At 35.0% G+C, this 13,409-nt stretch overlaps 2 protein-coding genes across 6 annotated transcripts in view; both read right to left on the bottom strand.

Moving 5' to 3' along the window:
- The window catches only part of LOC121383453 (carnitine O-acetyltransferase-like), a 49,924-nt gene extending 46,439 nt beyond the window's left edge, over positions 1-3,485 (bottom strand). For 4 of the 5 annotated variants that reach the window (XM_041513517.1, XM_041513540.1, XM_041513509.1 and 1 more), the window contains exons 1-4: positions 2,971-3,485; positions 2,555-2,806; positions 1,448-1,595; positions 720-732 (exon numbers count right to left, since the gene is read on the bottom strand). The gene's annotated coding sequence lies outside the window, so the exon portion shown is untranslated. The remainder of the gene's footprint in view (positions 1-719; positions 733-1,447; positions 1,596-2,554; positions 2,807-2,970) is intronic. The other variant, XM_041513547.1, reaches the window with a different exon arrangement.
- A 284-nt stretch (positions 3,486-3,769) lies between these two features.
- On the bottom strand, positions 3,770-10,636 carry LOC121383482. The gene is made up of 3 exons (XM_041513558.1): positions 6,939-10,636; positions 6,268-6,341; positions 3,770-4,782 (listed from the first exon to the last, which is right to left on the bottom strand). Exons 1-2 carry the CDS (start codon positions 8,557-8,559, stop codon positions 6,322-6,324), a joined length of 1,641 nt encoding a protein of 546 aa, XP_041369492.1. The 5' UTR covers positions 8,560-10,636; the 3' UTR covers positions 3,770-4,782; positions 6,268-6,321.
- Positions 10,637-13,409: the final 2,773 nt, after the last annotated feature.

Here is a 13,409-nt window from a genome sequence, read left to right as displayed (position 1 = left end):
CATATTTGACACAAATGTGTGGTCTCAGATTATCTGAACTCACTTATTTTTATAGATTTTTGAGCACCTTTTTGGAGCACAGTCCAATCCAACATATTAAAGAAATAAACAAAAAAGCTTCAACTCTCCATCCATTCCCAAGCATCATAAACAGAGTCACTGCATTATGTACCACACAACTTTCATATCCATATTGTGTTCTCCATGAAGAAATAATAAATTATTATTAATATATTGATCAAATCTTTATGATAACTAAGTAATTTATTTCTAAAGAAGATTATGACAATTCAGATCAGATTTAATCACACACAAAAAAAGTAAACCAACATTCTACTTTATAATAAATAGCAGATGAAAAAGAAAAGTTGTTATTTCAGCAATAAGGAAGAAATATTAATTAGTATAGTACACACCACAACCACATACGATCAAGACAATAAAAAAAAGGTAAGAAAAGCTACTAAATGGAAAGAATACATGTATATACATTGTGCAGTCATGTATTTTTTTTAAATGCACAGAGACACATAATTTTAAAACATTTTAAAATATATATATATACTAGTATATATATATATATATATATATATATATATATATATATATATATATATGAGTAGATTCTTTTTTCAGTGAAGCATGACACCCAGAAAAAGACTATCTTTTTGAAATGAAGAATACGCACACACCACAAGCCAAAGTATAATACTGCTTACCTTTTCAATGAAGCTGGCAAAAAAGGTACATGAACAATTAATTTATTGCATTTTAGTAGCACTTGGATATTTACTGTAAATTAAAATTCCATCATTGGTACAGTAATTGTAAATATTTTGGAATTATTTGTTCAATTAATTACAATACTAATTGGTGGAATATTTACAATAGCTTTCATTTCAAACTGTAATTGTTTAAAAATCAGCACTAAAAACCTGAAATAGAATAAAACACTCAATAATGTTGTTACACTAATCAAAGAAGCTAAAGAAAGTTCTACTCAACACTGACCATACACAATCAAACGTCATTATCTCAATGCCGAAGACGCCAAAAGAAACCACTCAAGATAAAGAGAGGTTGAAATAACAAAGTTTATTTGTTATTTCTGTGGTATCAATTACACAGTAACGATAACTAGTTTTTGCAGTCTACAAGTCAAGTCAAATTAAAGAAGTTTAATGTCCATATTCAGAAAAAGTTCTCACCCTAACAAACTATTGGCATTAAATACTGGTTAAAGCATACTACTCGAATGATAATTTCTTCATTATTTTCTGAAAATACATTACATAAACTGGAACCTAATGTGACACTAATAAAATGGGATCACATAAAAAACATCAATGAATTGAAGTGACATTAAAAGAGGTGGCCTCTCAAACAGGTTTGACTACACTTATTATGCATAACTAAATATATACATGTAAATACATTTAATAGTTACCAATGTTTTGTGCTTTTCTTTTTTCCTCAAGTCTTTCCTTGATCTTCTTTTGGTGTTGTTCAATGTCAGTGGCATTAAAGACTTGAAGATGGAAAATGTTATGTGTGTGTGTAACTGCCACCAACCGACTTCCGTATTATATTAATGCCTGTTAAATCAATACAAATAATCATTACCAAGTGAAACATCCCCACGAATATAGCAAATTGAAACTTGTAGTGTTAATTAAGGCAATGCCTGTTTGGACCTATGTTTTGGGTCCTTAATGTGCATCCATTTTTGCTTTGACCGAGTCCATACGAAACTCAATAGAAACCCATAATTTACTTTTCACATCTGAAAACAATTTCAACACTGGACACCTGGGTGTGCCTCTTTGTAAAATCTACACCAAAGGATTAAATTGAATGTCACACATATCTATTTCTTTATTTTAAATAAAAGAAAAAGAAAAAATAATAAAGAAAATATTATTGCGAATGTTTGCAATTAAAAATTCATCGGACTAGCAAACCACATTACTTTGTGATGTGATACCGCTTATTTCACTTTATAGTAAATCTAAACCAAAGCTCGAAATTGACTGGAGGCAGGAAGCAAATGCTGCTCAAAATGCACAGTATGCTTTCTGATACTGTAATCAGTTTGACAAGCTGTTTTTGCCTTCCATCTTAATTTTGAGAGTATTCTAGAAATATCCACAATTCTTCCATTTTCAGGATTAATAATATAAATGTTTTATTTACATGTATGTAAGTTAGTCTTAAGTGATGGCTGAAAAAGGTTACACTATAATTTTAATAAGGACTTTAATTTTGACACTGATTTCTACAACTGCTTCTCAGGTTATAGCATTCGCCTCCAGATTAAAATTTGACAAGCAAAGGTTGCTTCTCATTCCATACAATGAATTTCGACCATTGTAAACATTTCGTGTAATATCATAATTTCAAATACAAAATTTGCCAACGATTTTCTACTTTTATCAATGAGTGCTAATAAATTATAATTTATTATTCGTTATGAGTTTGTTTTTTTCCATGGCTATTCAAAGTAACTGGCATTTTACCTAATGATTTTAGTATAAAATCCAGTTTAAAGGCAAACCTTTGGATCTGAAAAATCCAGACAGCCTTCCAGATTCAAAATAACGGACATACAAATGTTCATGAATCTGGAAGAGACTGAAAAAAAAAATCCCATCTGTTAAAGCTGGACTTGACATGCCCAATAAAGAAGACTCCAGAGTCATAAGAAATGACAAAAGACCCATCTCCGTTATTGCTGCTGCTAGTGTTCCCTCAGCCCTGATGACTGCAGCACAGTTTTTCATTAGATCAATGAAAGCAGACTTCCAGTCTGAAAATACAGCAAGAATTTATAAAAATATAATTTACATAACTGTGGTTTACACAACTGCTGCATGTATCAACTTACACTTTGAAAAATCACATTTATAAATTATGTTCACATGTGCTTTAAACATTTAGTAGTTAATAAAAAATACTTTGGTCCAAACTTACCAGTATGTTGTGACAAGTGTGCAGAACACTGTCGGGTCTGCAATTAAGTTCTGGCCTACTTCTTGATCCTACACCAAAGACAGTCTTATATGAAAAAGAAAGGACAATATAATTATATATAATAAAGGGTTGTGCCTAGAAAAATTTAGGTGCCGGACAAGTCTAGCCAGCATTTTTCTGCTACGCTCACTGACTAAAGTTAACATTACATTAATACAGTGGTAAAAGTGTAACTGTGGTCAAGCGTCAATAAAAAAGGTTGCCGAAGTGAAACCAATGTTGTTTAGCAAAATAGACTGACAGGGATGTAGGGCGCAACGTTTCTATGGGGTTCGGGGGTATGCTCCCCATGACATTTTAAAACCAGATTTCTTGAAATGCAATTACCTGCACTCTGCCAGTAAAATGCATCTCTGCCTTAAGATTTACTACTAATAATAGTTTTTTTTATTCAGAATTATTTGGGAGGGGGATAGAACCCCCCACCACTCCAGTCCCCCTGCTCCGCAGTGCCTTCTATAAACAATTAACGAGTAATAATCATTAATCATAGATTTCTTTTTAAACTGGTCTTATTTTTCAGAACTACACAAGGAATCTAAATAATCTATAACTTTTTAAGCAAATCAACGACAGTGCCAACTTCACAAGAAAAATATTCAAATTTAGGTTACATATAATCTTTGCAGGTGTCGGGGGTGGAAAAGGTCTATATTTTATCATTTCTATGTTAAAACACCAACATTTACTGTGGTTTTAGTATAGAATCCTACATCGAATATAACAACAAACACCTTTCTTTTTAAAATAGAATATATAGAATCATTTATCTCTGAGATTTTTCATACACAGCTGGAAACATTGGAACATTTGTTCTAGGACTGTTCTAAATCGAATAAAACAAATAGTAAACAAACAAAACATATATATATACGCATCCTACTTTTGGAGCATTATGGAATAGTTCAGGGTATTTTTTTAAACTTGTACATAACACATTAAACTGTGGCAAATACAACATGTGTTTGTCATCCTTATGCTTATAACAGCTCCAAGTGTATTTCATGTGGAATCAAATGTGTGGACGTTGGGAATGTCTTAACTGCTGTCTGAAATACATTGTGTTCACCACGCATCATCTTCTCCTTGCACATTGCTGTTGGGGGACTGAAACATTTCTGAATATTCTATTCCCTTGTTTCAGCGTTTCAAGAACAGTTCCTGAATTGCTATCTTTTTGCCGGAAAACGAAAGGAAAAATGCTGTGTAACTGTTGGCATGGCATGTACACAGAATTGATCGGGTTGCCATTCTTGTGAGTGCAGCTGGGCGAGTAACAGTCATTTACTCCATACAGAAGGACAATTTCCTCCATCTTGCAGGGCACGGCAACAAAGAGATGTTCAAAAGCGCATAACTGAAGTGGGAAGATGTCCTCGATGGGATTGACCAGTTCGAACTTGATTGATGTAGACAAAGCCCACATGTACGTTAAGTCATCTCGGTAGAAGAGGATATCAAGAAATGGCCAGGTAAACAATTGCTCTGGAACTGGTAATAGATCCTCCTTGTAAAACTTCCAGTGATTGTCGCCGGGAGCTTGTAGACCGTATCCCTCGATGTGGGACAATACACTACAAATTTTCCTCTAGTCCGATCCGTTCATGACGATATCAAAGTCATCATCCCAAGGAATAAAGCCATGGTGTCTGTAAGCGCAGAGAAGCGACCCTCCCCACAGGAAGTAGGTCAGATTCTCAGGACTGGCGTGACAGAATGAAGTTTGTTTGCAACCGCACCGTCCCAATCATCCTGCCAAGTCGAAAAGATATATTCATTAATATGAAATTTAAAATCACTGTAGGGGACACCAACATGGACATGGGGCAAGTTCAAAGCAGACTTGACAAATTTAACGAAGACACACAAAAAATAAGTAAATACTACAATATACTACTTGCCCCAAAAATTGTGGCAGCACATGGATAGGTATCATAAAACATACTAACAGACTTAGCGTGGATCAAATAGCATATATGTAAAGTCGTATTTTATTGGCCAAACAAAAAAAAATTAATAAATTTTTTAAAATTATAACACCAGCGAACAGATTCGACATCACAGGTTCGACATCACAGGTCCGTGGGAAATGAGGTGGACCAGTGTGTGTATGTGTGCGTGTGTTACAGCCCGCCCCGCTTGTACTCGAGGACAAAAATGAATAAAGGTAAAAATATTACTTCTGTCCCGTCTCCACACTATGGACGCTGAAATCACCCGCTAGAAGTTGTGCACCCTCCCCCAGATATTGTTCCTACGGACCTGGAAACCTGCTCCCCTCCGACATATAAGACAACATCCATAGCTGCCTGTGACAATCGTCAAGTAGGCAAAAGCAAACATTATTTTTAAAAAAAACACACAATTAATTTCAATTTAAAAATCAACCTCCACTTAGGGTTTCGAACCACAGACTCTCAGTATGAGGGTCCAGCTCTCTACCAACTGAGTTAAATAGGGAAATTCCCACTAGTTACTACCAACACTACTACATACTCCCCCCTCAAGTGAAGCTACGTCCCGGAGCTGTGGGCCACGGGCAGTTGAACTGTTAAGGGTCATGACTGGGTTATAGTTGTAACAGATAAAAATCAACCTCCACTTAGGGGATTCGAACCACAGACTCAGTATGAGAGTCCAGCGCTCTACCAACTGAGCTAAGAGTAGGGACTGCGGACACTTTTTAAACATGACAAAAATTATATTGATCGTTTGTTGTACTGAAGAAATACCTTTAAAGGAATAATAAAAAAAAAAAATAAACATAAAAATTCAATTGGCCCCGATCCCCCCCCAAAAATATTTGTAATCAGTGTAGGTAACTCCGTTTTGCAAAAAAAAAAAAAAAACGTTTGGCACACTCAAAATTATAGGAATGTATTCATTATTTTGAAATAAAATACATTCAATACCATTAATATAATCAGTATATCGACTAATTGGTCATTATAATACCCATCCACCCCCAAAAAGGGTTCAACATAAGAAAACCGCCATTTTTGTCGCATAAGCATATATCATACAACATGTGGATTGTAATAAAACTCATTTGTGCATTACAAATGAACATTACCATCATCATCATGTGCTACATGTAGTAATCAGCAACTCCTCAATCGTTACTCACATTATCACAGCATGCTCAATTGTACAAAGTAAAGAGCATCAGTCGGCCATGGAAAAAGTGACGATTAAATAAATGTCATGCCAACAGATGTAATAATAATGTTTACTCACCCAATCATGATGGCTGATTTGACATTTGCACCCCAACTACTGAAATACCCGACCTCAGATGCTCGTAAAGTTATCTGCAAATAATATTTCAATATATAGTAGGTAACTGTGATAAATAATTTATAAAGCAATGTGTTTGTATGCAGTTAAAATATCATTACAATGTACATATCAAGGGCTGCTATCCACAACGGGTTACATTTACTTTCACATTTTTTTCTTTTGAGGGAAGGGGCAAATACATGTAATGCGAGTGACACCAAACTATATAATTTATACAATATTTAAGAATTGTTTTTACATTTGCGTATATATTTTACAATTTAAAATTTATGTGTGACCAAAAAATTACTTCTAACAGTAACATAGCCACTTGTGGTTGTCAGCCCTTCATAGAAAAACAAAAACCATGCAATCTACAATATAAGCCACATTATCAATGTCGCTAGTAAAGCACACTACACACAACCAACAAAACAGTAAATGTCATATAGTCTTGTAGGTGTAAACACTATACCAGTACTCTTACAACTGAACCACAATCCGTGTGGTTGTTAACCACTATCCTCGTGGTTGTTAACCACTATCCTCGTGATTGGTAAGTAATATCCTTGTGGTTCTTAACCACTATCCTCATGGCTGTTTAAAAACACATCAAGCAGACTCCTTACCATCAACAATCTTCAAAGAACCATCTGCATAACATTCTTGTAGCTGATAGGTGTACACTGCAGCATCACCTCTGTACGTCACGTTGTACCAGCTGGGATAACCAGGAACAGTGTTTATGACGTAGCTTGTGTAGTCAGTGCAACTATCAGTATTATCACTGTCTTTGAAATGATGAAGGATTGTCTTTCCTACCAGCAACGGTTGGCCAGATACACATGCTTCGTCATTATCACATGATGACAAAGAATCCTGAACAAATTGTGAAAGGTTTCTCACCAAGTCGTCAATTGTTAAAGATACCTTGTTGCGCTGTGTTGTGTTGAAGATGCTTCTGTCCGCATAGTATTGATTCAGCACATTTTTCCAAAATACCAGCTGACAACAAAGTGCCTTTCTGCATTCTTCTTTGCTTTCTTTTAATAATTCTTTAACATTCCTGTTAATGTCTTCTTCTGACTGCCACAACCCATAATAAACAACATCTTTAGTCATGTGTTCCTTTTGTTTAAACAATCTTTCTCTTTCTTTAAGGAGCTTGGCCTTTTTTTGTTCTTCTTGTTGTTTTCGGGTTTCTGATATAAGATTGCAGCGATACTTAAATTCTTGTAAGGTTTTCCATGTCAGGGTATGGCATGTTTTCAACAACTGTTTTCTTTCTTCTTCAGGTTTTGCTGCCAGCCAGTCATACTTCTTGTTCTTTAAAAACATTATGTATGCTTCATTACATAACGTAGTTGTAGTTGCATTTGGTCGAACAGTAATTAAGTGGTCCAACAAGCCAAAAATGCTTTCCGGGAAGTTATTATGCCTCAAACTCGATTTTGTGTATTCTTTCATTTCCTCAGTAACTGCTGCATATTTACCTCCAGGTAAATGGTCTTTTACAGCTTTCTCCATGTAAGCTACCCACGCTGTAAGTAGGAACTGAAGCATCCGTTGACAGATAATGTCGTTGTCGCTTTCTTGAAGAAGATGCTCTAAAACTTTATCCTTCTTTATTTCTTCTGGAAAAGGAACATGCATTCCACAAAGAAATCGTGAACTGTCAACGGAGGCTTCTTTTAGAAACATCAACAGAGTCAAATAATGTCCATTCATGTCAAATATGTGACCCTTCCTCTCAATGATCTTCCACAGATGTGAGGTAACTTGCTTTTCTAAAAGACCCACAGCCTTGGTAGCTGCCACGTAGGTAGGTATTTTGGAGTCAGCAAGTACTGCTTTCAGGAGAGTATTTGATGTGCCATGAATATTACTTAAAAACTCGGTTATATCACGAGCATAATAATATATCAGACCTCCATCCAGAAATAAAATGTTGAAGCGGTTTCCACGAAATGGTGCCAGGCGAATAATCTCATCTTTGTGTTGTACGATGTAATCTGAAAAGGCTCTGTATGCACCATTCTTTTCGTCACCTCCTTTTGTGAAAACCTTACAAGCGGTACGGACGAAACGGACAACACCCAACTCTGATTTCTTAGTAAAAGAAGCAGTTGCTGAAAGAGTAGCAGCACCTTTATCTTGCCGTTCCAAACTATTTTCAAACTTGGCCAAGCTAATGTTGCTGACCTCAGCAAGGTTGACAAGTAAATGTAAACCACAGAAAAAGTTGTACATTTGGGAACTTGCACTTCTCTGATTATCATCCAGCAAATGACAGTTTTCGGTCACTGATGGCAAAACGTCTTTTCAGTACTCTGTCAGTAAATCACTGAAATGTTTTTCAGTCGCTGCCTGGTCTGACATTGTACACCAGATTTTACTAATTATATGGTCTCCCACATTTCCCTTTGAATAGCTGGAACTTGTACTGGCATGATTCACGCTTTTGTCTAGGTCTAATAGTACCATTTTAAAGGTATCAAGGGTCGTCTGACTCGATTTGTTTGCCATATTCCGTAAACCCAGTACCCACAAATTGCCTTCCTCGTCGCTACCATGATATCCACCATACTTTTCCCCGCGTTTTGAGGTTTCATCTGTATAAAGGGTTAATGTGCTTCCAGTGGTGACTGTTTCGGCTACTTGCATTTGTGATAATCCTAATCTCCTGCTATTCCACTTACGAACCGTTGCTTCAATTGGGAGTCTATCAATCTGAGTTTTGCCACACAAGGTAGATACAGCTGCAATAACATTACCAACATTGTCAAATGCAACTTTACAGTCAAGTAATTTCATGACGGCAAGTTCAGTGTCAGTTGTAAACATTCGTTGTTCTGTATCATACAATTGCAGATAATTACTCTTTTAAGTCATTGATGGTGCTTTCCAAATATTGAATACTGTTATTCAGGTCTGTAATAGAGGAAGAAGCATTGTCTAATTTCATTTTAAGCTCACAATTTTTGTCCAAAATGGATTTGTTAGTCAATATTAAATTATTATTTGTCACCTCCAATGAAAAGATTTTATCATTAAGCCGTTTTACTTCATTTTCAAGCATTGACTTGCTGAAATGTAAAGTACTGTCAACTTTGTCATGCAAAACTGTTGATTTCTTAATGTGTGAAGCAAGTTTCTTGGTTTCTTTTTGTTGTCCAGTGATTGTTTCCTGTAATTTTGAGATTTTAGCCTGTTTCACATCCCTGCTATGTTGAACGCGATCACATTTCCTTTTTAGGTAAAATTTTTCTTTTTTCCATTCTTTCTGTTTTTCAGTCTCAGTGACCAATTGATTGTGTAACTTGTTAATGATGGTGGCGGCCTGTTTTGATGTCCAAGGAAGAGGTAGTTCAAATGGCATATAAAGAAAATGTTTCAGATATTTTCCCCGTCTGTTTTTACACTTAGCCTTTAACTGACTTATTCTTGTTACCAGTATGTCTTGATAACTGGTGTTTACATTCAAGAATTTACAGATATGTCCTGTGGATATATTGGGAGTTTCCTGTTTCATTTTCCAAAGATCCAGCAAGAGTCCATTTGTAATGGGTTTGTCTGCAGCTAAAACCGATGTTGTAATATGATCGGGCAAAATTTCAAGTTCATCAGCATAATAATAATCAGGCATTTTTTACAATGTTGTTGGATGAAAGTATGTTATAGTTTTAAGAGGCACAGATAATGATTTTAATGTTGATATACATAATGTCTATATGAATGTGAATTAAAATACTGGAAGAACCTACATGAATTGTTTGTTTCACCAGTATAATAACCAATCATTTCCAACATTGTCTGGCATGTTCAGCATACGCCACACTCTTTCATTTAAAATCCGTCTGTGAAAATGATCACTGATATAGAAAAATGTTCCAACCAAAGAAACCTTGAATTATTTGAAGAATGTCATATTCAAATGGCACATCACAGCATTAAATGTCAATATTGAGAATCGATTAACCACGTGAAGTTGTGTTATAACCTGTTTTTCAGTGTCAGTTAAAAATTGTGGAAAAATATTGTCAAAAAAGTAATACAGTTTTGATGCATTAACATTTCCATTGTCCGGATTTTCAAACACCAATTTGGTTGTAATTGTATCAAAGTATATGCCAATATTTTGTTAAGTATGTGCCATGGGACTTCAGTAACAACAAAACTGCAACCTCTGACAGAATATTTGGGTTTTCATTTAAATTACAGTGAACATTTAAAAATCATCCCCAAAATTAAAAAACTACGATACATTTCTGAGTGAGTAAAGCTCATAGTCCATTTGTTTTAAGGTTATTTATATACATTTCAATGAAGTTACTTTACTTTCCTTGTCAATATGTCTTGTTCCTCAATAATAAGAGCAGTGAATGAGCAGAATCCTGCAGCATAAATCTTCCTGCATGGTGTCTACACTATAAAAAATATATCAACAATGTTTTATTTCAAGCACACAAATAGTAATAAAAAGGTATCTGCAACTGTAAGAATTGTTTGTTTTTAAACATTGATGCATGTTACAACCCACTACTTCTGGCCACCAAAACTGGTCACCATATCATGAAATTTGGAAAAGTAACGTACCTGAACTAAATATGTCTTGCTCCTCAATAATAACAGCAGTGAACGAGCAGAATCCTGCAGCACAAATGTTCCTGCGTGGTGTCTACACTATAAAACATATATCAACAATGTTTTGTAAAACTACAACTCATATCAATTTTCACATATTACAAGAGTAACAGCACTATTTTGTTTTTAAATAAATGTTTGAAGTGAACCTGAATAGAAGTAGAAGACACTGGAACTACATACAACAATACATCATAATCATCTCATCATTCCACACACTACCAAATATGTTTGTGGGGGTAATAATAAAACAACTTCATTATAATAAATGTATGAAGTGAACCTGAATAGAAGTAGAAGACACTGGAACTACATACAACAATACATCATAATCATCTCATCATTCCACACACTACCAAATATGTTTGTGGGGGTAATAATAAAACAACTTCATTATAATAATTATTATAGTTTTAAATTGGTAGCTGATACTGCAACATGGCTGGAACGTAATGATGACACTGACAGCAAATACCATTGTTGAAATATAAATTAGCGTTGCTGGGATATATCATCCACGACACAATATTGGGGAGTGTGGGGGAGATGATTGACAAATAATTGGGTGCAAAGTCGGGGTGGATGATATTACCAGTTTACTGAGGTATAAAAGTCCAGATACGATAAATAATTTCAATCACCAAACATTGGGGAAACATGATTTTTTTTAAAATAATGCTGCCAAAAAATAAGTTGTTATTCCTTCAAAATAGTCGACAACAATGTGTTCCATGCATACAAATGTAGCTATTTTAATTGACAATAAATAAAAGTATCTTTTACAAACATATTCACATATTGTACAATATATTGTAATATCGATTGCAATACACATGCACATATTGCAATACCAAAATTATTGTCAATAACTTACTGGCAAATTGACAATTTGTTGGACTTGAAGTGACTGATTGAAACGTTGACAGTTGGGGCAAAAGTTTTCCTACTGCTTGCAGAGTGGTGAAGCTGGGATACTGTTTTTGGTACCTAAAATGATTAATACATTTTGCATAATTTTATATTAATTAAAACTTTACAAACATTAATGTTGACTACCTTTTAATGAACTTAATAAATGAAATAAATGTATGGATTTTTGTTTTGTATGTTGGCATGAGTCTTACCCATACCCACTTTCAATGGTTAGTTTTAGGGCCTTTGATATACAGGTCAATATGTAAGAGGACAAAATGTGTACCATTGATGTTGTATCTCTGTCAAAATGTGAACTTATATGTGTGTTATATGAGAGATAGAGAGAAGTGAGACAGACAGACAGTGTGTGTGTGGGGGGGGGGGGGGGGGGGGGGGGGGGGGGGGAGGGGTAAAGAAGGACAGAGCAAGAAAGATAACAGATGTATGTATTACGTTTGGGGAAATTGAGTTTCTTCATAATTACAGAATGCTTCAATGTTGGTTGTATGGCTTATTAGCCAGCCTGTCTTTGATTTTTTTTAAATAAGTTAGTTGCATTAAAAAAGAATTTTACATCACCCATGCTGTTATTGACACAATTATATACACATTTAGTGCTGTCAAAGGTGTGCACGGTGGTTTAATTGGTGAAATGAAGTCATAGAATAGTTATGATTTTTTGGATATTTTTTTACACATCAAGTATAATGTCAAAGTTGATATTTTTACCTGGGTACCACTTTAATAGATTACAGCCAGTGCTCCACAACTGGTGTAACAAAGGTTGTGGTGTGTACTATCCTGTCTGTGGGATGGTGCATATCAAAGATCCCTTGATGCTAATCGAAAAGAGTACTACTCTGAGTAGACCATGAAGTGGTGATAGCGGGTTTCCTCTGGGAAAAATATCTGCCCGCCCTCCTCCCCCCCCCCCCCTCCCTGACACTAACTAAAAATAATAAAGGGGGAGGAGGGGGGTGGACAGGGCAGATATTATACCACATTTTGCCCTACATCCGTTAATAATAAAGATGTGGTTATAGGGGTTATTTTTATGTGATTCCCTAACAACAGATGTGTCTGGGCCACAATAAATGTAGTCATAATAACAAATCATTAAAAATGTAAACAAATATCCGCCATCTTGGATTGCAGTAAACACACAAAGTGACAAACAGGATGATGTTGTTAACGGGTGATCACAGTTATACAATAAATCAAAACAGCTAAATTTTGCCATGTACTGCAAGAGTAATAAATTAAATATAATTACCTCACAAAAAGAAATACTTGCAATAACGACAACAACACTATTTTTAAATAATTACATGCGGTATCGTTACTTTTTCACTTTGCCACTGAATAAAACGTAAACTGGCAAGTAACATGAGTTCTATATTTGTTATAAAGTTTTATCAATGTATTTTATCCCTGTTACAAGTGCTGGTATTCTTCAAATAATAAACCATAAATGTTTTATAGACGTTAACTAACATGTGCTTTTCAAACCTTGCAAGTAGCTAGTGGGAATTTCCCTATTA

This window comes from Gigantopelta aegis, chromosome 2, assembly GCF_016097555.1.
Source record: "Gigantopelta aegis isolate Gae_Host chromosome 2, Gae_host_genome, whole genome shotgun sequence".
Lineage (NCBI taxonomy): Eukaryota > Metazoa > Mollusca > Gastropoda > Neomphalida > Peltospiridae > Gigantopelta > Gigantopelta aegis.
Note: the sequence above shows the minus strand (reverse complement) of the source record. Positions and strands in the feature narration are given on the sequence as shown.